Source organism: Sebastes fasciatus, chromosome 3 (genome assembly GCF_043250625.1).
Source record: "Sebastes fasciatus isolate fSebFas1 chromosome 3, fSebFas1.pri, whole genome shotgun sequence".
NCBI lineage: Eukaryota > Metazoa > Chordata > Actinopteri > Perciformes > Sebastidae > Sebastes > Sebastes fasciatus.
Window position 1 is genome coordinate 11,058,133 of NC_133797.1, and position 25,552 is coordinate 11,083,684.

General features: G+C 40.5%; 2 protein-coding genes and 1 long non-coding RNA gene across 3 annotated transcripts in view; 1 reads left to right on the plus strand and 2 right to left on the minus strand.

Annotated features, from left to right (window-relative positions):
• Positions 1 to 1,726, minus strand: part of abcc6a (ATP-binding cassette, sub-family C (CFTR/MRP), member 6a) — a 30,305-nt gene extending 28,579 nt beyond the window's left edge. The window contains exon 1 of the mRNA XM_074628900.1: positions 1,536 to 1,726. Coding sequence (XP_074485001.1) covers positions 1,536 to 1,577 — 42 coding nt within the window. The 5' untranslated portion in view covers positions 1,578 to 1,726. The remainder of the gene's footprint in view (positions 1 to 1,535) is intronic.
• Positions 1,727 to 4,383: 2,657 nt separating this feature from the next.
• LOC141764012 (uncharacterized) lies at positions 4,384 to 14,192 on the minus strand. The gene is made up of 3 exons (XR_012593215.1): positions 14,080 to 14,192; positions 4,981 to 5,076; positions 4,384 to 4,507 (listed from the first exon to the last, which is right to left on the minus strand). It is a non-coding gene; the product is annotated as an uncharacterized LOC141764012 (long non-coding RNA).
• Positions 14,193 to 16,586: 2,394 nt separating this feature from the next.
• coq7 (coenzyme Q7 homolog, ubiquinone (yeast)) lies at positions 16,587 to 21,405 on the plus strand. Its single transcript, XM_074628901.1, has 6 exons — positions 16,587 to 16,771; positions 17,547 to 17,725; positions 18,853 to 18,967; positions 19,374 to 19,513; positions 20,788 to 20,856; positions 21,049 to 21,405. Exons 1-6 carry the CDS (start codon positions 16,687 to 16,689, stop codon positions 21,124 to 21,126), a joined length of 666 nt encoding a protein of 221 aa, XP_074485002.1. The 5' UTR covers positions 16,587 to 16,686; the 3' UTR covers positions 21,127 to 21,405.
• The last annotated feature ends 4,147 nt before the right edge of the window (positions 21,406 to 25,552 follow it).

Genomic DNA, 25,552 nt, shown 5'->3' on the forward strand with positions numbered 1-25,552 from the left:
AGTGATGGGAAAGTAGCAGAGATTTTTACTGTGCTGCAAATCTGCTGATGGTCCCTTTTTTTTTACATCCGTGGCTGAAAACGAGTTAAATTAATGAAATCTTGCACCGGCTTGTGAGCCAAACAGCATAATGCACCAAATGTGAGTATGTGGTGTGTATGAACTAAGGACACATGGAATTTTAGAAGGCATTAATCACTTTCCTGACAGTTTCACCTCGACTTTGACCCATTTTTTCAAATTGCAGGACGGCTTGATTTAAAAAGAAAGAAACTAGATACACTGCTAGCTCCTATATTGGCCCCTTTCAAATTTGTCCACCCCAAAAAACTTGCATGCATACATGTAGGTGTTTCTGGATCAAACCTCTTCTGCTGAGCTGGATTGTGCATGTTCAGTTCAGTATTATAAACCCCCATCACTACCCTATGCGCTGTGACCAATGAGTAAGCAATGACGCTGTTTCAAAAGTATGTGAAAGGTTTGACTACTACAGTTAATAACTGAAAGTGCTTTGCAGCCAACGGGAGACAAGAACATCTGTTGAAACATCCCCTGAGCCTTGTGATGGATGTAATGTGGCCGAGAACATCATGTCTGTACTTTGAACTTTCGTGCACGCTGCACGGAGATAATACACAGCTCACTTTCGCTTTCTCAAAACAGAGTTTGATGGCCATTGTTTTGAGGTTTTGCAAGAGCAAAAACAGAGAAAGAGCCATAATGAGAAACAGAGACACAGAGGGAGAAAGAGGAAGAGGGGGGGAAAGAAAGAGGCAAGTTGGGAGCGAGTGCACTCAATAATGTTGGCGTTCCAGCTGGATCGCAGATTCAGAATGTGGAGGTTTGCTCACACACAGGACTAAAAAGCCTTTCCAACAACAGCAGCTCGCTCGATGTGACACATCTCCACCTCCCAGCATCTAAATCACAGCAGAGTGATGGTAAACGCAACCCTGGCAGGTAAATTCTCCCATTCAGACTTGCTTTGGATTAGATTTTCGAATGCACTTGCATATCTATAAAAAGGCTGCAAACTGAGAAGGTCAGCGTATGCTATGGTGATTTTCTTCCTGTACTGCTAAGTGCTGCCAGCCAACATTTAGGTTAACATATCCCCCCCTTTTACACATTTTTTCATTCTATTGTTTAGCAATGTACAGTTATAACCGGTCGGATGCTATTGAGCTGCATAGTTGGCCTGAGACACAAGACCAGCATGCTAATGTGGCTAATGTTAAGAATCCTAAAATCACATCAATGCTGAGGATTAACAAATTAGATCAAAATCATTTCATTGTGTTATGCATTTAAATTGACATAAACAACAATGGGTGCTCATAACGCACACAATCTTTTACATACGTGTTTACTCATTAATATTGGCTTATTATATCAAATAAACATGAATTTTGTGACAATAAAACCCCCAAATATCAAACTCTTTATAACTGAACTTGTTCTACATTATCTGTTTTTGGAAAAAAAAAAACACAAGAAAGAGTTCAGGGTCAGTGAACACATCACAAACTCACCCACAGAGGGTCCAGGCCGCTGAGTCTGCAAAAGGCATCCATCCACTCGCTTGCTCCTTCCTCCCTGATGCTCCACTTGTTGGTCGATCAGCCCTGCTCCTCACTGCACACTCAGCACCAGTATGTGTGTGTATACTGTATGTGTGTGTGTGAGACGTGGGGAGAAAGTGAGTGTATCCTTATTAGATTTTTCCTCTCTGGCTAATGGTACTAAATCTTGGGTTTAGCTGGTTCCTGCCTGTCTGTCTGTCTGTCTGGGTGGCATGCGCTGTGTTTATTAATGTGTGTGTGTTTGAGTGTGTCTGCTTTACTTTTCCTCCCCTTTAATAAAACATCTTCTCTCAATGAAACTCTGTTTCTGTCTCTGCCTCGCTGTTTGAACTGCTGCTGCCCTGAGATCCTGTGTCTTTCTGACTCTCACTCCGTCTGCTTGCTGTTTATGAGCGTGTCTCCTTGTTGGGTGGGTGGAAATATCTCTCTCTCTCTCTCTCTCTCTCTCTCTCACTCACACCCCTCTCTCCTCTCCCACATCTGCTGGATTTCGATCAAAACACCAAGGTTACTCCCCTCAATGGGATGACAGTCCCACACCCAGACACACTCCTCCCACTTTCACTCGTGGCCCCTCACCTCCTTTATCGCTCCTTCTTTCCCCCCACATCCCAAACCAGTCGTCTCACCACACACTGTCTGTTTGTGCATGTACATACCTTTTAAACTGAGACCAGCACCATGATTTTAAAGCCTTCACCACGCTCAAATCCAGGATATTAGCACACTCAGCCACTGTTGTGTGACAACTATTCATATGCATCACCAGCGTGCTGCCAAACTTAACATATTAGCATGAACGTGTGGAAACCCCTTGCAAGTGGACACCAACTTATAACATACTGTATGAGTCACAAAATTATGTTTTCCTGTGGAAACTGTAGAGCCACCTTAGTGGCGCAAAGCATCACATGCACTTCCAAGTGTTGCGAAAATAAGAAACTTGCTGATATGGGAAGAAAAGAGTATATACTTGGTTAATAAGTCATTGTATTGGACTGAAACTTGCACTGTAAGTGGAAAATGTGAAATCATCAAGCAGTTTTGTCACAAAGTGTCATGTCTGTGGCCATTTGTGCCGGTAGAGGAACACTGAAGGAAATAAGATGTAATTGATTATCAGCGCTGTTTGTGTGTGTGTAAGGGCATGTATGCTGACATACTAAAATGCAGGGATTTACACAGACATTATTAAATTAAAAAATACAACAAAATCAAGCACAAAAACAAGAGCATGTGTCCTTAAAGCTCTTTGTAGTCTGCTGGGAAGCATCATCAAATGGCGTCATGATGGTCACTCTGGTCAAGACACATGGGAAAACTTCAGCACAGCAGCTGCGCAGGGAAAGTATGACACCGTCTCCACCGGGACGTAACGCCACCATCATCACCGCAGAGAAGAAACATGGAAAGTTCGGCAGAGAGGCAGACCACCACCAGGTCCTGTGTCTCGCCATGTGCAAATATGAGATTATTATTCTTTTAAAAATGAGTCATCACTCGACGTTTCTCCTCTGTGCTAGCGAGTGTTTTTTATTCAGCACTTCAACTCCTGGTGCAAAAAAAATGATGAGAATCGTGTAACGTGACGCATGTGGATTCGTTTGAATGTGAAATCCTTTTGAAAGTTGGATTTGAATATGTTTTTGTTTTGCAGGACAATTGAGAGGTGACCTTAGGACAGGGAACTGGAAATATTATTGTGGTAAAAAATATTGGTTAGAAATAAATATTTTGAAATGATGTGTGTTGGGTGTGACGTTCTATGAGGTGTGACCAGAAGGTCAGAAAGTTCAAAATGACCTTTTGCTCTCCGCAATGTTTATCCTGCTGGCTTCAACGTGAACCAATGGAGGGTCAAGATAACATGAATTAGTGCAACAAAGTCCAGTGTAGCTGTCAGACAGATGTAAACAAAAAATATATCCATGGTCTAACCTGACTGTTGTGTTATGTCTCAGTCCCACAGCATGAGTGGAGTGTTGCTACCACCAAGAAATGGTCCGAAACACCTCAGGGAGTGTTCCACAACCAGTGGGGTGGGCAGTGTGTGTGTGTATATACGTGTGTGACTGTAGCAACAGGCTGAAGTGTTTACAGTACACCTTTTTGTCCCGAATAAGACCCGGGGTCCAAACAATAAGACAGAAAGAGACATTGCATGTCTTCCCTTTCTGTTTTAACTCACGTAGCTGACATGCTGGACTCTCTGTGGCTGGGTGTGTTTGTGTTTTCTAATCAACAGTAGACAGATGACAACATCTGGTGCTTGGCTACAGGAGGACATTTTTAGGGGTGTGTGAGAACTCCCCTCGAGAGGGGCCCTGTTCACTCTGGTCTCCCCGGTTCTTAGTAATATATTAATATAATATATTCTTTTCTTTTCTGAGGAGAGATCGTTTAATCTCCCCCCCCATATTGCGGCGTCCAGAATAAACTGCAGCATCTGAGCCAGGACTCCTCAGCTGATTGGTCCCAGACAGCAGCTTGAGGTTGGGGGTGTTGCAATTCATGGAGAAAAAGAAGCACAAAAACAACATGTGCGCGGCATCGTGCGTGTACAATGAAGAGAAAGAGCTGTGCAGACTGCCGGTGCGGGTCCGAGGCGGGTTAACGTACACAAACATACACACATTTGGTCTGCAAATTCGACCGGAATGAGCTCCGGGCCAGCCGATGGTTAGACGGCAGACTGTTTACACCAATGGGGTGGAGAGAGAAAGCACCCAGCATGGACCCGTTGAGAGGCTGGCACTGGAGCAGGGCCACTTGTGGTCATGGCGTGTAGTAGTAGTAATGTGGACCTGGCAGGCGGTGGATGCAGAGGGTGGCTGCGGGGGTGGCAGTGCCCCAGCCACCAGCTCGTGGTGAAGCGGTGGTTAACCAGTCTAGGTCACCTACACTTCCTCTGGCCTCTCTCTCTGGGAGGAAAAACAGTCTAGTCAAAATAATGGTGTCATTTTGGCTTCTTACATTTGAGCAAGGGGAGACAAATTTAGCAACAGCAAAGCAAAGGGAGGGGCCTAAAACAGATTAAGAAACAAGTGAACAAAATATCTGCTGTTTTCTCTCTCTCTCTCTCTCTCTCTCTCTCTCTCTCTCTCTCAGCTCTTAAATAAGCAGTTTTAGATGAGTGGCGCAGCTCCAGCACAGCCTGTAAATTCAGATGTGTCAGCCTACGCAAGCAATTATAACTGGGCTCCGTCTTCCGCTTCTCCCCTCCCGCTTTTTACCCACAGTGCCATCTTAATCTGTCCTCGCTGCTGCTTCTCTCTGTAACTGAGATTGACCTCTGATCTGTCTGTCAGCGGGACCGCTGTGCTGAGCAAGCAGCGCTCAATATGACGAGGAAGACGCTGTGTGAGAACTGTGTGTTTAATTGTGTGTGACAGACCTGTTTCCTCAGTGTGTAGACTCCAGACCCGTCTCACATGCCTCTGTGAGTGACACAAGCCTTCAAGTATTTATCACCTTACTGCCTTGGCACCTGCTGAGGAGTCATTCATAAGAAGTCCAAATATGAACAGCCTGATTATTCACATACTGTCAAAGAAATAGTTACACACACAATAACATTTTTGGAAATACACATACATTCTCCCAGGGTAGCACGAACTGAGGCAAAGACGTGTCTGTGCGAGTGGAAAATGTTTTAATTTAAGTGGAAAATGATGAATCTGCTTCATTAACGTACTACACGAGACGAGAGGAAAATCATTTTGTTACCTTCGGACAGACTAAAGCTTGTTCGCTAGCTGTTTCCCTCTGTTTTCAGTCTTTACACTAAGCTACGCTAACAGGCTGCTGGCTTTAGCTGTATATTTATCGGACAGATGTGAGAGCAGTCTTCATCTTCTCATCTAAGTCTCGGCAAAAGAGCAAATAAGCATGTTTCCCAAAATGATGAACTTTAAAGGGGAACACCACCCAAATTAAGAATTCCAATATGTTATTAGGATGATTTTGTGGACCCACAGAAAGTTTGTTTTCTTTTTTTATACCCAAATGAGCTTTATTATATTGTAGTGTTGTCAGTTGTGAAACAGAAAATATTCCCATTTACACAGAAGATCCCCCTGGGTGCTCTCAGTGTCACCTAGAACATCTCTCCCCATGGCCTGTCTATGGAGCGGTTCCACACTTTACACCCGATGACATCACAAGTTTGAGTTTTAGCACTCTAGTTTTTGGATTTGGGAGAGAGTTGTTCACGTTTACTAATATTTTTTGGACTGTCTTAGACCATAGGAATAACTCCTATGAATTTTGAAAATGGTCGTAGTTCTCCTTTAATGCCACATGGAGCACCAGGCTCATCAGTAAAGCTCAGGATCTGGCCTTCGCCAGCTTCGTCTCTGGGCAAATTCTATTTACTCCGAATTTTAGCCGCCATACACAACATTCAGAGACGCTTCGGTTGCATAACCAATTTAGAATTAGTAAGGTAATTGCTGGGCCCCACTTGTTGTTTTTTTTGTTTTTTTTCTATGGTGACTCTAATCTCAGCCCGACATCTCCAAACCTCAGACACAGTAAAGATGCTCTTTTTCTTCTCAGACAGCAGATGGCTTGCCATCATTTTCTCAACTGCCCTGGGACCAGAAGGTGTCTGAATGAGGCTGTGCTGTGATTACCCTTCAGAGGAAAACCATGCGGGACGACAGCCAGCCGCAGGAGAGGCCGAAGTGGTGCAGGACTGGTTTAGAGCACTCAGACAAACAATGTAAATAAACACGTCAATGTCAGTTATTTTTTGCATTTATTGTGCTTGCTTATATTCGCTTATATGTTGTTGTTTTTTAAAAGTGACCCACCATTCGGAAAGTTCATGTAGTTTCCTGTCAACAAAGACATAACTTTTAAATGATTAGAAAATAGTAATATTAGGTCTCTAAGATGACAGGATGAAAAATTGTATTTTGCAATCTTCTGTATGAAGGATGAACTGTGTTGGCTGCTTGGATATTAGTCAAATGATTTTTGTGACATTATCACTGTAAAGAAGAGGAAATGCAAAGCAACAGTCATCACTGAAATTGGTAATGTTTCCCAAAAATAATGTGTTTTCACTTCCTTTTGAGTTTCATCACAGAGTCCCATGTTTGGCACACATGTTTGGCAATGCATCGGTCATTTAGGGTAAAGTATAAAACTGTGAGCTTACAGTATCTGATGTATATTCTTCTACTGACCAAACTTTAAAGTGATATTAGCTATTTATTTCTCTATGTAATTACTAATCATCTCTATGAGGCTGGCAGACAGGCTTTCAGTGATAAACCAGCCCCCCAAATAATGTCAAAATATTAAAATATCAGACACATCTCACATGGAATCAACATATTAATTGTACAACAATGTGACACATTGATTTCATTTTTTTCCCCAAAGGTTTTTAAAGAAAACAAAAAAAACAATTAATATAGTTTGTAATCAGTCAGTCATCAGCATTTAAACCGTGAATAGAACAAAATGGATGATGCATTAAAACTTGCACGCTCTTTTAGAATAATTTGAAGGGGCTATTTTTGTTGAGGACTAAATGCAAGCCACTGGCACAATGTTGGGCAGCTGTGCTTTATGTGTCAGCCAGTGGTGAGTTTTGGTTGGGTCTGACCTGGCTGTGCCTCACATCTGAACCAGCCACAGTCCAACCGGGTGTAGACAGCCTCTAAACAAAGTAGGAGACGCTGGATGTGAGCCAGGAGGCCACGGCATGGCCACACTCTCGCAGCTGCAAGCAAGGTTAACTCTCCTACTGCTTCATGTCTGGTGCAATTCTGGGACTATATAGATAAAAATCCATCTCATCCATCCATCTGATGGTTTACTAATGGTTGAATACAAATAATTTGCATATACATTATTCAAAAAAACTTCAGTTGAAGAGTGATTTTAACCTTTAAACAGTTGACAGTTAAAATCCCCAAGAAGGTAGCATGTTTTTCCTTCCTTATTTATTAGCTCAAGTGTATTGTTCAAGGCAAGCTATTATTAAAGCTTTCATTATTAAACATCCATTCATCCATCCATCCATCCATCCATATTCAATCTAGCCCAATCCAATCCATCTATCTATCTATCTATCTATCTATCTATCTATCTATCTATCTATCTATCTATCTATCTATCTATCTATCTATCTATCTATCTATCTATCTATCTATCTATAAATCTATCTATCTATTTCACCTTTAAAAAGTTGATTTTAAAATCCCCAAGAAGGTAGCATGTTTTTCCTTCCTTACTTATTAGCTCCAGTGTATTGTTCAAGGCAAGCTATTAATAAAACTTCCATTATTAAAACATCCATCAGTCCGTCTGTCCGTCCGTCCGTCCGTCCGTCCATCCATCCATCCATCCATCCATCCAGCCATCCATCCATTAATCCATCCATTAATCCATATTCAATCCGGCCCAGACTAGTCCAATCCAATCCAATCCGTCGATTCATCCATCCATCCATCCATCCATCCATCCATCCATCCATCCATCCATCCATCCATCCATCCATCCATCCATCCATCCATCCATCCATCCATTCATCCATCCATCCATCCATCCTTCCATCCGTCCACAGCCTTAATGCGTCTCACGTAGCACTGTAGAGAACTCAGGAGCCTCAGTGTAACCAGGCAGGCCCTCTGAGTAAACAGGGACCAATTACTTTAACAATGCTTAATAGGATATTGTGGCTTCTCCCTAAACTCAAAACAGACCTGCTGCCACCCTAAAATAGCAGTGAGTGGAAATCCACGGGACGGTCCCCCGTCACTAGTTGCCCAATAACCTGGGCGACTGGCTCCCCCCTTAATAGAGCCCGGAGCCTGACTCCCACTCACTCTGGCCTCTCGTGACGTATGGAGGCACCAGCTCATCACGAGTCACCACACTGAAGTGGTAAGACGAGCATCAACAAAAACAACTCCTCGCCTTTTCACTTGCGGATTGTGGACCGAGCCCCTCTAAAAATATCACAGAGAAAAACTGAGGGGGAGGCTCGGATTGTGGTTGGGACATTTATTAGAGAATCATCCACTCCCTGCGTGCTATAAAAACATTGTCTTTTTCAGGGTGGAAAACAAATGGGATGAGCACAATGTGGTAAAACGATGACCAGGAGATTTTCTACCACTGGCTGCTATTGTTTTAAAATCATATTTCTATGTTCTGACTACCACAGAATTCAGCCACAGCCATAATTCTGGTCTGTTTCACTTCTTATTTTATGTCTTTTGGATTGCCGCCAGCTGTTTAGCACTCATTTCAGTCATGGCTGTTTAACAATAACAGCAACAAAGATAGTTAACATATGCTTGCTAGTCACCATCCAAGCAGCACCTAAGTGGCAAAAGGGACACTGGAATATACTAACTGTTTCATCTTTATGCTTGAACTTGGACTACATCTGCACTAGTTAACATCACGGAAACTCTGGCATTATTTCCATGTATTCATACTATAAGTCACTATTTCCCTCCGTCTAAATTCAGTCTTAAAAATGCTGGGAAAATGAGAAGTAAATCACGTATCTGCCCACATGGCGTACCCAAAATTCAACAGTAGTACTCATCACTCAACTTCCTATTGCAAAGCCATTTGTACAGTATGTACTCATGCACTGGAAACCCACAGTTTGCAGTCTGTAAATCAGAGAGTACAAAAACGACTTCCGGAAAACCATTTAGGACAGCAAGGGGAGCCACATCCTCTGGCTAACAGGAAATACTGGTTAAATGACAGGTTTGCGTAAATGAAGGGCTGCTTTGCTTGCCATCACACCCTGTAAATGGATTGTTTCCCCTAAATTTATCTGCGTCTGTGTTTAAAAATCTGTGTAAATGGGAAAACGCAGATGCCTCTATCCTATAAGCTACCATGATAGATATTAACAATGACTCTTTCAGTCAAAAAATAACACAGTTTCTCCACAAGTGTATCACATTTCTTGGTTAACGTGGCAGTAGGCAGAAGGATTTTTTTCAGATTACCTGTGTCATGCACCACTGTCATGATGTGACCGTTTTATAAAAATATATATTTTTTTAAATCATATTTACTCCAATTCTACCCACTGACGCTTTAATTCCCATAATGAGCACACCTCCTTTATATAAACTAGCCGATATGCCTGAGCTTGCCATTGAGGTAAATTTAATTTCTGTTGACAAGGCTGCACTTTTGACTCATTTTCCCAAGCTTGTTTACATGCTTCCTTTAAACAGTCTTGTCTCGTGTGCCCATGAATTTGTTTTCTCTTCTGGCTTCCTATCTGAAATAGCAGTTATTATCCGACTGCTTCATTCAGAAATCTCTCCAAGTGTCTTGACGAGGATTGCCTGAACACGCATGAGTGCTAAATTCCCTCACAATAAGGAACACATTTAAACATTATATCCCATCCCTTTGGTGTAAAAAAAAGAGAGAGATATAACCGAAGGAATAGTGCCAGACAGACAAGGGCCATTTAAGTTGTACCAGACGAAGCTAAATACACTCTCCAGTGTCCATGAAAACAGGCGGTTTAGAGTGTGATTTAACTAGGTCTGTACGGTGCACAAGATAGATTTTTTTAGTGTAAACAATACAATAATTGAAGAGAAATCACTTTCCTCTGGTTTTAATCGTGTACAGCCATCTATAAAAAGGGAGGTTTTTAAGAGACTTGGTGAATTTAAATCAGAAAATGAATCTCTTTTTTTGTTCTATTTTATGAGACATCTCGCCTTTTCCAGAGGGATACCACCAAACCATAAAATGGTTGGCTTTTTTAAACAATGTTGCATAACTTTAATTTCTTTCTTTTTGCAACAATTTGGGTCGAATAACTGTTGTTTTCAAGGGAAATACCATGCGGTTTAAGAATTTATATTGTCAAAAGCAGCCTAACCAGTCTTTGTGAGTATCAACAACGCTCCTCCAAGGTCATAAATAAGAGTGACATGCAACTCTGGTTGTGACAAACCAAACCAGGCCATCTAAGGGTACTTTCCTGTTGCTGATCTTGCACTTTGACCTTTCAATGAAGAGGGTCAAAACCAAAGGCAATTTTACAAGGAGAGGACTACGATATCAACTTGGAGGATGATTTTGGCATCAGAATCAGTCATTCTGAAACACAAGTACAAAATCCTTGCAGAAAGGACAGAGACCTAATAATTAAACGCAGATGCCAGCGCTACAGAGCCTCTATACTTAATGGGCCACTGTTATTCCCGTGTTCTTGTGCAGTTTCTATTCATAGTCTTAAAAACACGTAGGTTTGGTGAACTGGAGCCTTTTCCTTACTGTAGGTGTGACAGTGAATATATTTGTCCTGGGATACAGGCCAACCTCCAACTGTGACCATGAATTGAAATGGAGGATATAGAATATTTATGAATTGAGCATTTAAATGTACCTATGACCAGGCTGGCCTATGGCAAATGAACTGATGATGTCCTCAGTGTTCAACTTGAATTCAGCTCTGTCTCCTAAAAATGATGTTCCCATACCATGAAACTGCATTGTGAATTACATTTCAAGGGAAACTTATTTTGTCACGGATTCTGTTTGTTTTTGTCATATCACAAATACACTTGTAATGATAGTCTGCGGAAGTCCGTGTCAGGAGGTGGTCGGGGTGGTGGATCAACCCGATATCATGCCAAAGCGTCTAATATGTCATTAACTTTGTTTACAAAACAAAACACCAGCCTCGAACACTGCTCTCCTAGTTGAAAGTCCTGTGTTTGTTGGACCCATCCGCCATAAGCAGTCTTTCTCACTTTTTATTCTACGTCACTAGCTCTGAGTGTAGCATATTTACACTGATGCATTGCATTGCAGTCAGTACAGATTACATGGCGTACAAATGACATGCCTAAAGCAAGAACAGCTATCTTATTGCACGCTTTTGCCTTACGCATTATCATGTCATTCACATGCCTTTTTGTACGACTGGACTGGGTGAATGAGTCAAACAAACACAGGACTTTCACCAAATCGTGTCAATTAGTGTCCCGTGTGAAACTAAAAGTCAATGTTCACTTATTTTAATTTATGTCTGTAGATTAATAACGTAACTAACATAGTTATTTAAACCAAACCATTATGTTACTAAACCTCACAAAGTAGTTTTGTTGCGTTTTTTACGTTAACCACATGTTTAGAACTGTTTAAAACTGCGACCGTAATGCGGGAGGAAATACGTTTCCCTCTAAATGTAATTGAGAATGCAGGTTAGTAATATGGGAACGTAATTTTGTAGGAGACAGGGTTGTTGAGTTTAAAGACTATAAAACAATTAACAGAAAGCCTGTGTTACAAACTGGGGGGTGTGGGGTTTGAAAAAAGAAGGCATTTACCAGACAGGGAGGGTCTCATGAAAAATGCTATCAAGTTGTATCATGGGAAATGTAGGATCCAGCTCCATTTTTGGAGCTTGACCCCTCAGAATATCTTAGCCGCTGCTCCTTCAAATTTGATGATTTCATGTTATTTTCACCCTAGGCCTTTTTTTAATCACTTTTAGCCATCATGAAAATGAAAATGTTCATTGCTTTCTTCACTGTACTTCCCACACAGGGCTAATTCCATAACGACGTTTGAAAGTTTCCCGTTTGAGGCGGTGGAGATGTTGACCCCGATGGAAAATATCGCCAAAAAGTCTAAAACTGGCACCGCTCATAAAGCTTTTAACCAAATTCATTCCATTCTTTCATTTAATTTGAGGAGAGGGTTGTCAACAGCAATATTACGTGCTTAAGCGCAGACACTGACGCATGTTGCCGTCATATATTCTCCATCTGGGTGAATAACACATTTTACTTAAAATCATACACGCCACACACACGCCCACGCACACGAGCTTTGGGTGTCCCACCACACCAGTCAGGGACCAAACGAGACAAGACCTATCATGTCTCCTCTCAGTGAGAGCAGACATTGTTGACTCACTGTAGTCTAGAGGCGCTCAGCCTGCGTCCCACCACAGCTATGCACCGTCTGACCAGAGCCTCGGAGCAAGGGTGTGCAGACTCACACACGTTTATGGATGCATGCAAACATTACACAAACACAGTCAGACACACATACATACAGGTACACAGACACATACATTATGCCTGTTTCACTCTTTCTGCAGCTCTGCGGTTTGCTCTTTAATCCACTCAGTCACAACAAGTCAAGAGCAAGAAATCATGCACTGTCCTTTGGTCTTTTCCGTCCTTCAATTGCGCTACCGAAGTTAAGACCTAACCGTTGATTACTTCATATATCCGTTACACAGTAATCGGAGAGGGAGTGTTTGCTGTTTTGGAACAGACGGTACACCTGTCAGACACTTCTGCAAAGCCCTTCTGAAAACCACTTGTGTTGAAAGGCCCAGTTCTCTCTCCACAAATCCTCCAACCATGTGCCTCAAGTGTGCCAGACACACTCCAGTCTGTCCACAGACATCAAGCCCCGGTCTCAAACTCCACTTAGACCTGACATCATAGTGAATCAAGTGATGTTCAGTTTAGGTATTCATCCCCTGACTCCTCATGCACAGATTAACCTGTTATGGTGCCCCAGGCAAAAATGTGCAGTATGTGCAGTATGGCCCCCCACCTCCCCTCCTTTGTACACTGTGTACTATTTTGCCTCCGCTAATTACAGTGCACACAGCAGACTATAAATGGCAGCTTCATTATGAGCCCAGAGACCCAGAAAACAACCACTATTCCTGTGCTGGAATAATACTACCTGGCCCCATTTTCTGTGTGCAAATTTGGGATCATTTGATTAAAGAGGACCTATTATGCATTTGTGCTTTTTCCCCTTTTCTTTAGTGTGTTATATAATGTTTTTGTGCATGTAAAAGGTCTGCAAAGTTACAAACACTTAAGTCCACACTAAAGGGAGATACTCTCCCCCACAGAAACACTGCTCATGAACGGCCTGAAATGCCTCGCTTGATGTCCTGCCTTTTCTTCCGTAATGTGGTGATGTCACCAAGTAACACATCTGCATAACGGCTAGTTTGGCCCCTGAAACAAAGCTGGTTATAGCAGAGCTGGAGCGAGGGTGAAAAGAGGTGCTGCAGCAGAGCCGGTATGAAAAATATTAAGCGTGTTTTGAATATTAAAGCATGTAAACATGTTCTTGTAGAAACCCAAAATACAAATATGCACTTGAAAATAAGCATAATAGGTCCTCTTTAAACACAATTTTATTTAGGAATCTAAATGGGAACACAATATTAAGTGAAAATAATGAAGGTCTTAAAGGTCTTCTGCAGCACTTAAGTGCTGCACTTCCACAAAGTTGGGAGGCTTAGAAAAGACACATTAAAGCAGCTATAATCAATAATAATAAAAAAAATGAAAACAATGCGAAAGGGGTTGCTTGTAGTGATGAACCTACAGAGAATTATCACTTAAATCTGCAGTCTTTCTTGGCTCCACGGAGCTTTATAACAGCTGTTTTCAGCAAAAAAAAAAGTCTTAAAACCCGCTGTACACTACTATACCTGCTCAGCACCAAATGGCAGACACCCAGGGCTTTGGGGGCCCCCTGGGGGTCTGGGTCCCCATGGAAGTTGCCCACCTTGCCTAGTTGTTAATCCACCTGTGACCTGCACACACACTCACGCAGAGAGGACAAAAGCAACCCACGCGTACCGATGTGCAGCCACACGTACCGATGTGCAGCCACACATGCGCAGCCACCCACAGTCAGACAGTCAGATAAGGAAACACTTAACCGGCGTCTCACCACAAACACACACACTGACAAAACCGACACACCCCGACATTCAATGTCCTGGCCTTGTTTACTCATGACCATCACAGCTCGCAGCACTCTACCCCATCATTCCACAGATTCCTGCGTCCCAGCACCGTTTTATGTGCTTTGCAGAAAGACTTGTGCTTTTTCAAGGACACAAGGAGTACAGGCATTTCTCAAATATGCTGACTAATATAATGAAAGTGAATGACAGTGAAAGATAATATTTTGATTTAAGGCTGACATTTTTTACATATTTTGTTTTTTGTATTTAAAGAGTTGAAATCGAATTGGTCTGCATGCTGTGTTGTTTGGAGGGCCACACCGCAGTGACACATATTTGACTGAAACTGAAATGATAATGAAAACTGGGGCCAACTGGAGTTAACATAACTTGCCCCAGAAGGCCTTTATGTCTGCAACACTGCCACCTGTAGACCATCAACAATGATCCTGATTGCTCAACACACTCCCTCGTTTTCATTTGCCTTTGGTTTGCTCTTACATAACAAGAATAAACAAAAGATGCACTCATGGTTTGTTTGACACAGAGAGCAGAGAGTGTATGGCCCAAAAGGTAATTTTCTGTATTTACTTTATTTTCTTTTAAATGCTTGGTTTCCTCCCACATGTCAAAGATATGTAGACCAGGTGAACTGTGTGAACTCTAAATTGCCTGCTAAGTGTGGATTTGTTTGTGTTATAGCTACAAAAATAAGCAAGGCTAAATAGTCCAAATTATACCAATTTTACTTCACTTACTGACCCCATAACTTTTAAAATATATCTTATTGAGAGAGTGTCTCAGTTTTCTTTAACCTTGAATAACAAATGTAAGCATACTCCTTGCACCCACATAGAACTGCATGGGCCTTTGAGCGAATCTCAAATCAAGATGAACATTAAAGAAATCTAATGCCATCTAGTGACAAACCCTGGATCTGCACCGGCCGGCAACATGAAAACTGCCACTGACAGTATTACAGCAGATGTAGGGATTTTACTATAAGGATATATAGTTATTCACAACTGTAAACCCTCCATAGCCATCCACATAGACACAATTGGATGTAACATCTAAAAACAACAACACAAAGAAATCTAACAGAGTCAGATAATAATTCATTTTCTACAGAAACAGTGGTGTTTTACAGACTAAAACCATTCCAATGACACAATATAAATCCATTTAGGTTTGATATGCCCTGTAAGGTGTGAAGCACATATCTGTTGTGAATCTTTGTAGTGTTTATTAGCCTATAGTTAATATTTTATTATTAGGTTAAATAAATGTTGTGCATAGGTCAGAGATATTTTGATCTACATAGAGCCAAGGGCCTTCAAACACATTTTCACTGCCTTGATAAACAAGAAACATTCAATGCACTATAGAGTGGTGCAGGAACGAGTCCTAAAACCCGGAAATGAGTTAGATTTTAGCACTTCCGGTTCCCTCGTCTGGAAGTCAATGGGTTTTTGAATGGGTTTTTAGTTAGAAGCCTGAATTAAGGTCTGTGGTTAACACAAATTGAAGAGAATTTCAACTTTGGTTTGGTTCTACGATATAATAATATCCCATTCGTGAATTTGGAAGCTTTTATACGTGTTAAAAAAGGCGGTTGTTAACAAGTTCTACTGTTACGGATATTTGCAATAACATGCTGATCACTCTGTGCAATATTTATATGATGCTGTGCAATAATTATTTAATTATCTGTCGGACACTTTGTGCAATAATCTGGCAAAACTGTAATCTGGCATCTCATCAATATACATATTGTATTTTTATATTTTATATTGTATTATCTTTTATTTATTTTTATATTTATATTGCACTATCTCTTTTTTTTAAAATTGTATTATCTTTTTTAGCACCTATGGGATTGTCACAATCTAATTTCGTTGTACTTCACAATGACGGTAAAGGGCTTGAATCTTGAATCTTGAATCTTGAAGTGGCTAAATAAGACTACAAAACGTCATCACGTCGTCACGTCCGTCTTTACAGCCTCGTTGTGTAAACTCACGTTATCTTCTGGCATTCACAATTCAGAAATCAATAAAAGTGGTGCTCATTTGTGGAGATTATTTCACAGAACAAAACGTGTAAGTATCATAAACATTTGTTCGCCACAGAGTTCATTTTCTGCAATAATCCAAAACGATTCTAACTTCCGGGTTGGCCTACAAAAATACGTCATATAGTGTTATGCCATACGTAACGTCATCTGTCTGCGCCACGTCCACCTTCTGATCTGACAGTTCAATGACGGGTTGCACTTTACCCATATGTTTTGTTTTTTTAATGTTTCTTTGATAACACAGGAGGTTAAACCATAAAGTGAACATCATGCACAGAGCCGCTCACACCGCTCTACATGACTGGTCTAAAGCTGTCGGCCCGGCGATGATCCGTCAGTGTTTAAGATGCAGAGGTAAGACTGTAAGAGACTAGTTTACTGCAGCAGGGCAGCTAGGAGCTAACGGGCTACTAATGCTAACATCACGACTCACCTGGTGGGGACTCATGGAGCCGAGCTGTAACGTTATAGATATGTTATGTATCTGTTTCATATCTGCTGTTCTTTCACTTATTGTTCTACTAGTCACCAGGTCACTGGAGCGTTACTGGACATAATGTTTCATAACAGGCTTATGTAAAGTGAAAGATTACACATTGAAACACATTTTTTACAGGTTTTCAGGTGTAACAAATGTTTCAGCTCCCTGTATGGACAGAAGTTATTATATTATTACTATTTTTAATTACTCTAATTAATCTTATTACCCGTTCTTAAAACGTTCTTAAAGAATTAACAATTATTCCTTATGGCCTAAATGTGTTTTGTTGTTAGCTATTGTGTTGTTGTAACCATAGACTGTATATAATCGAAAATATAAAAAAGAAATATACATATATATATATATATATAAAAATATAAAATATATATATATAAATATATAATATTATTAAATATATAATATATTATTAATATACAACATATAATATATAATATATATATATATATTATATATATTATATATATATAATATAATATATAAATTTAATTTGAATTTCCCTCGGGATCAATAAAGTTACTATCAATCTATCAATCTATCAATCTATCAATCAATCTATCTATCTATCTATCTATCTATCTATCTATCTATCTATCTATCTATCTATCTATCTATCTATCTATCTAATAGCTCCCCAGCAGCTGAGCTCACGAGCTTACAGTGTGATCCCGACCCCACACAACAGTGAGGAGAAGGAGATGTTGGACCGAATCCTGCGGGTGGACCACGCGGGTGAATACGGAGCCAACCGCATCTACGCTGGCCAGATGGCAGTGTTGGGTCAATCTAGTATTGGACCTCTCATCCAGGTATATATGGACAGACACATGGCTTTGAAGTAGGACAGAAGTCTGCCCACTGTTTACCTGATTTGTTAAATACACCACAGTTCTTTAACCTGCACTAGGCAGCAGTTGTCTGATGGCAAAAAAAATTGGCAGAAATAGCCAGAAATTATGTGAGAAACTTTTCTAGTTTCATATAATGCCAGTATATTCACTCTCTAAAACTGAGCCCGCTACAACCTAAAAATCGCAAGTTGTTTATGCATTAAAGTGGCAGGAGGCAGTATATTTTTGGCATCATTGGGCAAAAATTGCATAATAACCTTTCAGCATATTGTAATTCAAGTGTTCTGAGCGATAAGTAGACTTCTGCACCTCCTCATGGCTCTGTTTACAGGCTTTAAAACATCTAGCCCGTGACGGGAGACTTTGACCAATCACAGGTCATTTCATTGAGAGAGCTATTGGCTGTGCTCTGGTCATGTGACCGGTACTTGGCGTTCCTTCACCAGATTTCACAATGGCGGCGGTGTCACAAACATTCTCATTTTACAGCTAAACCGTGCACTACAAGATATATATATACAAATAGGCATTAACGGAACATTATATTGATTAATACTTGATCAGCGCTGCCTAGTTTGACCGTTTGGTCAGAGTTCGCGAGTGATTGACAGCCGGCTCTCATAGACGGCAGCTGGACAGCAGACCTCAGATCAGCTCTTACCGCTTGTTTTCCTCCGGTCTGTGAAATCTTGCAGATGCCGTTAAGAGCACCGGAGGACACCGGAGGACACAGAGGCATTGGATTTTTTTCAGGTTACCTGTTTCATGTACTACTGTCATGATATAGCGACCGTTTTATAAAAATAGCTTTTTTAAATCATATTTGCTCCTATCCCGCCTACTTAAGCTTTAAAGAAATTAGTGGCATTAAAACAAACATGTTATTATCATGTTAATGTTGACAGCCCTAGTATTTTCACTTAAAAATCTTGCCTAAATGGTAAATGTTTCATTCAAAATGATCATTACTGGACATAGATATACTGTACATTGTTAGTTTGCTGTATTGTGATCCACAAATAGAAAAAACAATTATCAAAATGCATAATTTTTGACACTCCATGTTCATGTTTGTTTTTCTTCAGGAAATGTGGGATCAAGAAAAGAAACACCTGGAGAAATTCAATGAGATTCTGGCTGAGAACAGAGTTCGACCCACAGCACTGTTACCCATCTGGAACATCGCTGGGTTTGTATTAGGTTGGTACAACCCATAAGCAAACAGCAGAGTTTATAAAGTTGTGAAATACTTACTTACTTTGAAGAGCAAAACAAATGCATAAAAGAATAATGTTTTTTGACACATTGGGATACCTTGCAATGTAGCGTATTTTGGGTTATTATGATACTTCATTTAATGTGTATAAAGCTAAAGCTGTACCGGCTGGATGAGAATACAGCTAAAAGGCCTTTGTCTTGATGGTGTATTTGTCCAACCACCAGAACTTGATGTTGACAGTGCTGACAAATGTATAAACAAGTTCTTTCAGGTTGCCGAGCCTGAACCCTATTTCACTAGTTTTGTCTGTTGTAGTTTTTTGGCAATATGTAGTCAGTTGTTGCTTTATTAAATCTTAAATATGTATTTGTTTTAAATCTACTCCAGGTGCGTCCACTGCAATGCTGGGAAAAGAGGGGGCGATGGCCTGCACTGTGGCGGTGGAGGAGAGTATTTCAGAGCACTACAACAGCCAGATAAGAGCTCTGATGGAGAAGGACCCTGAGAGATACACTGAACTGTTACAAGTGAGTCAGCCACTGTGTTCTCTGTAACTCTGTCTCTTACATTGGCAAAGATCTTTTTGTGGTGATGCATAAAGGATGTGAAGGCATGTTCGTATGGATTTTTTGCTCGTGGAATAGTGTTAAGACCCAGACACACCAAGCCAACATCAGAGAACTAGCAGCGATGAAGGAAGTCTGTTGCGTCGCCTCACGTCGCCTTTGTCATGGCTGACAAGTCGCATTTGAACACACTGCAAAGACTGCAGCCGACGGCCAGTTAGCACATACGTTCTGCGCCTGCGTGAGATGAAATAACTCTCCACACCAGCAGGCGGCGGTAGTCTGTATTCGTCATTCAAAAAGGGAAACCGGAACACCGCTGTATCGTTAGTCTCTTCCTCTGACACTTTTCAAATGCTCACTCCAGAGACGAAGGAGATGGCACCATTTCCTGTAATTTTGTGAGCTACAAAAGCCACTGCCTTTGCTGGCTTTACTGTCCTCACGGAGACATTGCCACAGCGCGTGTCGTCCAGCTTAACATCGACCCAACTAATCGATGATCAAATTTGTTGCCGACTATTTTTATAATTGATTTTAATCGATTAGTTGTTGCAACCCTAGATTGTTGCCACTCATGCATGCTGGCCAGCACAACCTGGTGCCTTTAATCAGTGGGTCAAACGGTGGATTGCATATCTTCCATTTATTTTCATGGAGCTGGTTCAGGTTTTTAGTATAACTGGTATCTCCAAGGTTAAACAGTGTGATTTTTGGCATTTTGTCTTCCGTGTGTTTTCCTCCACTTACATCACCAAGTGGCTATTGACATTTGTCGCTTGGCACTGATGCAGGTCAAAGTTTGTCTTTCTTAGTTTGGACACATTCCCCACGGCACAATAGTGTCTTTAATTTGTACACATCACAGCTCACGGCTAATTCCCCATTGACATGGCTTAGGCATTTTATCCACGGTTAAATCTCTGGATACTTTCCAGATGGGTCAAACCAGAGACATACTAAACACACGGAGATAGGGTCTTTTAAAGAGTCTATTCATCTTTTATCTTTGATAAATAGCTTCAGTTTAATCAGCAGTTTGGAGCAACATTCACCTGTGAGCCATGTAAATAAGACAATAAAAGAACAACATAAACCTTCTTGTTGCTGGCCTTTTATTGTCAGTCCTGTCAGAACAGCTTGACACATTTGTCGAGTTAAAGCAGAGCACAGATGCAGTAACATCTGAATATGTTTAATTACTTAATAAATGGTCTTCTTTTATATTTTAATAGGTCATAAAGGAATTCAGAGATGATGAGATAGAGCATCATGACACAGGATTGGAGCATGATGCTGAAAAGGTAATTATAATTTACCTCTTTTACTGCACAATCAACACAAATACTTTGATTTCACAGAACCTGATTAAAGGATGCCTTGTGGAATCAAAGTACAATAAAATCAGTATAAAACACATAAATATCAGTCATCATTTATAAAAGTATTTAGCTGTCTTTGCAGTTTTTAATGATTGTTCTGTTTTTTTGTTTTAGTTACCTGGATACTGGCTACTAAAAAATGCAATACAGCTTGGCTGCAAAGCTGCAATATATGTTTCTCAGCGTGTCTAACATTGTTTTTTTAGAATAACTGAAAATGTTCACCAATGTTTATTTGATATGTTGTCTCTGTTGTTGATTCAAATTTGAATGAATGGCAGTTAGATTTCTGCTCCATTGTTCAGGAAATACTTTGTCATACTATTGCAAGATTAAAAGTATTGTATACAAACATTCACATTTACCAACATGAACCAAAATTGTACTGCTTTGTACTGTGTATAACACATGGACTGTTTAAGTTGGTGGAGGTAACCCTGTCTGAATTAAAAGCGGATCTTTACTCTGTTGTGTCGGTGTAAATCCTGTTTCACTTCTTTGTCGCAATGCTACGCTTCCCAGGTAAAAAAAAAGTACGCTGAAGTTGTTCACTCAACTTGGTATACTTTCATGTGCACATGTGATTAGTGTATTAAAATTTTCTATTTATACTAAAGGTATATCATAAATGCTATTTAAGATACACTAAAACACAATTAAATGTACCAAGTGTACTATTTTGACACTCCATTAATCTGTACTTAGATATACTTGAGTACATCCTTTTTACTAATGATGTATGTTTTTAAAACATTATTTAATTTTATTCTCAAAGTATATTTTAATCCACTTTTCAGATAACTGTTAACACACTCATAGTATATAAAAAAATACATTTTGAATTCAAATAGAATGTGTGGATAATACATTTTAAATATAATTTATTAGAATTTGGAATGACTATCAAGTTCGCTTGAAATATAATTGAAATACAATAAAGTGTATTTATAAAAATACCGATTAGTTAAAAAGAAGTTGTACTTAAGTATGGGCAGTGCAGTGGTTGCATGTTCTCCCTGTGTTAGCGTGGCTTTTCTACGGGTTCTCCGGGTTCCTCCCACAGTCCAAAGACATGCAGGTTAATAGTTGACTCTAAATTGCCCGTAGGTGTGAATGTGAGTGTGAATGGTTTTCTGTCTCTGTGTGTCAGCCCTGTGATAGTCTGGAGACCTGTCCAGGGTGTACCCCGCCTTCACCCAATGTCAGCTGGGATCGGCTCCAGCCCCCCCAAGACTCTGAATAGGATAAGCACTTACAGATAATGGATGGATGGATGTACTTAAGTATATTGAAGTGCATCTTAGTAGTGTCAAAATAGTACACTTGAGTACACTTAAATGTATTTCAGTATATCTTTTGAAACACTAATGATATATCATTAGTATACTAAGTACATTGTTAGTACACTCAAAAGTAGCACACTTAAGTACACTTATCACGTGCACATGGAAGTATACCAAGTATACTTAATTTAAGTGAACTTCAGTCCACTTTTTTTGTTTACCTTGGCAGTATGCCTCATAAGGGATGTTAGTGGGAAAACTGGTGGAACCACTTTTACATCAAAAACACTTCGTATCAATCTAGTGATTCAATGAGCTAATGGGAGTTTACAGAAGAAATACTCCAATTATCTAATATAAAATCTTGTTATTGCTTATTTTCTTTTTTTTAAGATATCTCTTGCCAGTGCAGCAATGGACAAATACAAAGATCCTACGCTCACCAAAAGATAAATACCTGAAATACATGTAATGAGGACGTATCGTTACTAGCATACACAGCCATCACACCCTTCAACAAACTCTCCTGTTTCACATGTAATAGTTCATATATCAAAATGAGCAATGACTTGTCATCCTGGCCTAACTGCTAAGCGCCCTCACACAGCTGTTCTGGGTACATTAGGTCACTGAGAAAGAGGGATTGACATGAGGCTTGTCCAGGGGCCCCTAATCTTTTGGGCCTTTCAGCAGGTTGAGCAAAGAGTTCATTCCCCTCCGAGTCAATGTCAGTTTGTCCTCACGGCACATTGAATACTGACCCAAGACCTTTTTACCCATGGTCTAGCCTTTTCGTGCACTGGGGACATGATGATGCACTGATTTATGGCCAGTGGTGGGGGCTGATATGGATTTAAGTGAAATCCTTTGATGGTAATTTGTCTCTTGGCTCTAGCAGGCAGTAAGGGTGTTGGAATTGAAAACCTCATACTATACAATATGAACACAGATGGGGGACAAATTAAAGGAAAAACAAACATGTATCGAGGGATTGGGCTGCCAGAACAGCTTCAATCTTCAAGTCTGTGGAAGTCTGGAGGGATGAAAACACCATTCTTCCAAAAAATATTCCCTCATTTGGTGTTTTGCTGACAGTGGAGAGCCTTTTCTAAAGGTTCTGACACACCGAGCCGACAGTCAGCCATTGGACAGTTTGGGGCCGTCGGTGAGCGTCTGTCGACCTCATTTTTACCGTGTGTCCCGCACGTCAGCTCTAGTCTGCCCGTGTTGGAGGTTTTTTGGCCGATTCAGCCAATTGAAACGATGGCGGAACCTGTTGTGCTAACTGGACGTCCGCTGTAGTCTTTGCAGTGTGTTCAAATGCAACCAAGACAAAGAGAGACGACGCAACAGTCGGCCTTCAACGCTGCTAGTTTTTTTATGTCGGCTTGGTGTGTCTGGGCCTTGACACGTTGGTTCAAAATCTCCCATAGGTGTTCAGTCTGCAACTATTCTGATAATCGGTTAATAGATTAAGTTAGTTTTAACCATACTAGCGGCGCTGCTGAATGGCAATGTCGATCTCATGGCCAGTCGATCTGAAGTAGGATGAAAAACAGAGTCATATATCTAAACATGGATGGATTGCCATGTTATTTGGTTCATGGTCCCCAAAAGATGAATCCTGATGACTTTTCCTCTAGACTAGCGCCACCATGAGGTTCACATTTGTGGTTTTAAGAAGGGATGCACCGATCCGACTCTTTCAGTCCCGATACTAATACCTGGACTTTGGGTGTCGGGTGTAGTATATTTTCCTGCATACTTTGCAAAACACCTTGTTAAGTACTGACTTTGATGAGCCTGACCTTTCATATAGTGCCATCATCAAGTCAAAATTCCAGTTGGTCTAGTACTTAGGTTAATGACATTCCCATCAGCTTCATTTGTAGTTTATCTTTGTGTTTAATACTAATAAGCAAATGTTAGCATGCTAACACGCAAAACTAAGATGGTGAATATGTTAAACATTACACCTGTTAGTATTGTCATTGTGAGCATGTTAGCTGATGTTAGCAATTACCTCAAAGCATGCTGTGAGTAAGCCTCACAGAGCTGCATAGCTGCAGACTAGGCTACTTGTTTAAAAGACCAGTGTGTAGGATTTAAGGACATTTATTGGTAGAAATGGAATATAATATTCACAACTATGTTTTCATTAGTGTTTAATCACCTGAAAGTAAGAACTGTTGTGTTTTCGTTAGCTTAGAATGAGCCCTTCATATCTACATAAGGAGCGGGTCCTCTTCATGGAGGACAGCAATGTTGCTCCGCCATTTTTCTACAGTAGCCCAGAAAGGACAAACCAAACACTGTCTCTAGAGAGAGCCTGAAGGCCGCCGCAGTTCTCTAAAACACTTGTAAAGGGAGAGGTGAGCGGAGGGGTATTCAGTTGGTGGCAATCTGCAGCTTCACCACTAGATGTCACTAAATCCTACATACTGGTCCTTTAAGCCAAAATGTCAAAAAGACAACAAGCCTCTCAATTATGAGGATGTCCTGCTTCTCTTATGTGATTGCAAACTGAATGTCATCAGGCTATGGACCTTTGGTCTAACAGAACAAGCGCTTTGAAGATGTCCAAGGGTCTTGGGAATATGTGATGGACATTTTTTCACTATTTTCTTCCATTTTATAGATCAAACAATTCATTGATTAAGAAAATAATCATTAGATTTACTGATATGTTCAGGTCTTTCTTTTAATTCATCACCTGTCTGTATATCAATGTCCGCACTAGAAGTGTCTCACGGAGGTGAGCTGTTATTACCCAGGTTCACAGGCTCGGATCTATTTTTGCCTAGCATGAGGTCAGAGGAGTTATTTTAGCCGGGGTGGGTTTGCATATCATACCTGACCTCAAGGGTTAATGTGCCGTATGGCCTCCATTCCTCAAAAATAGGTACATCTTTACTGCCCATCAGCCCACGTAAAAGCAGAAATCAACCCCATCCCCGCCATGTTTGTTATGATGATGGACATTATGAACTGCTCATTTAGTGCAGTCTGTTAAGGATAAATGACTTGAAATAAAATGCAGTGCATTGCACATCTAGTTGTGATCATAGAGGCATCTCTTCTCATTTCTGCAAACCATAAAATGGTGATCAGCTAATCAAAATGAGTCAGTTCAACTGTATGAGGGCTGCCTCAGGGTACTGACTACCCTTTTCCGTATCTAGTAATTCCTTAACCTCGTTTATTTGTACTAATAATTTCTCTGTTTTATTGACAATATATGAATTGGTTTGCTTTTGACAATGTGTCTCTATAATGATCCCTGTGTTCTGCAACACTAGTTTCTATATTTTCTAAGCTATAAAAGCATTCTCACT

Coding starts and splice junctions, on each gene's coding strand:
- coq7 (XM_074628901.1), top strand. CDS start 16,687: ATGCACAGAGCCGCTCACACCGCTCTACATGACTGGTCTAAAGCTGTC. Junction 16,772..17,546: donor TCAGTGTTTAAGATGCAGAG/GTAAGACTGTAA, acceptor TCTATCTAATAG/CTCCCCAGCAGCTGAGCTCA. Junction 20,857..21,048: donor TGGAGCATGATGCTGAAAAG/GTAATTATAATT, acceptor TTTTTGTTTTAG/TTACCTGGATACTGGCTACT.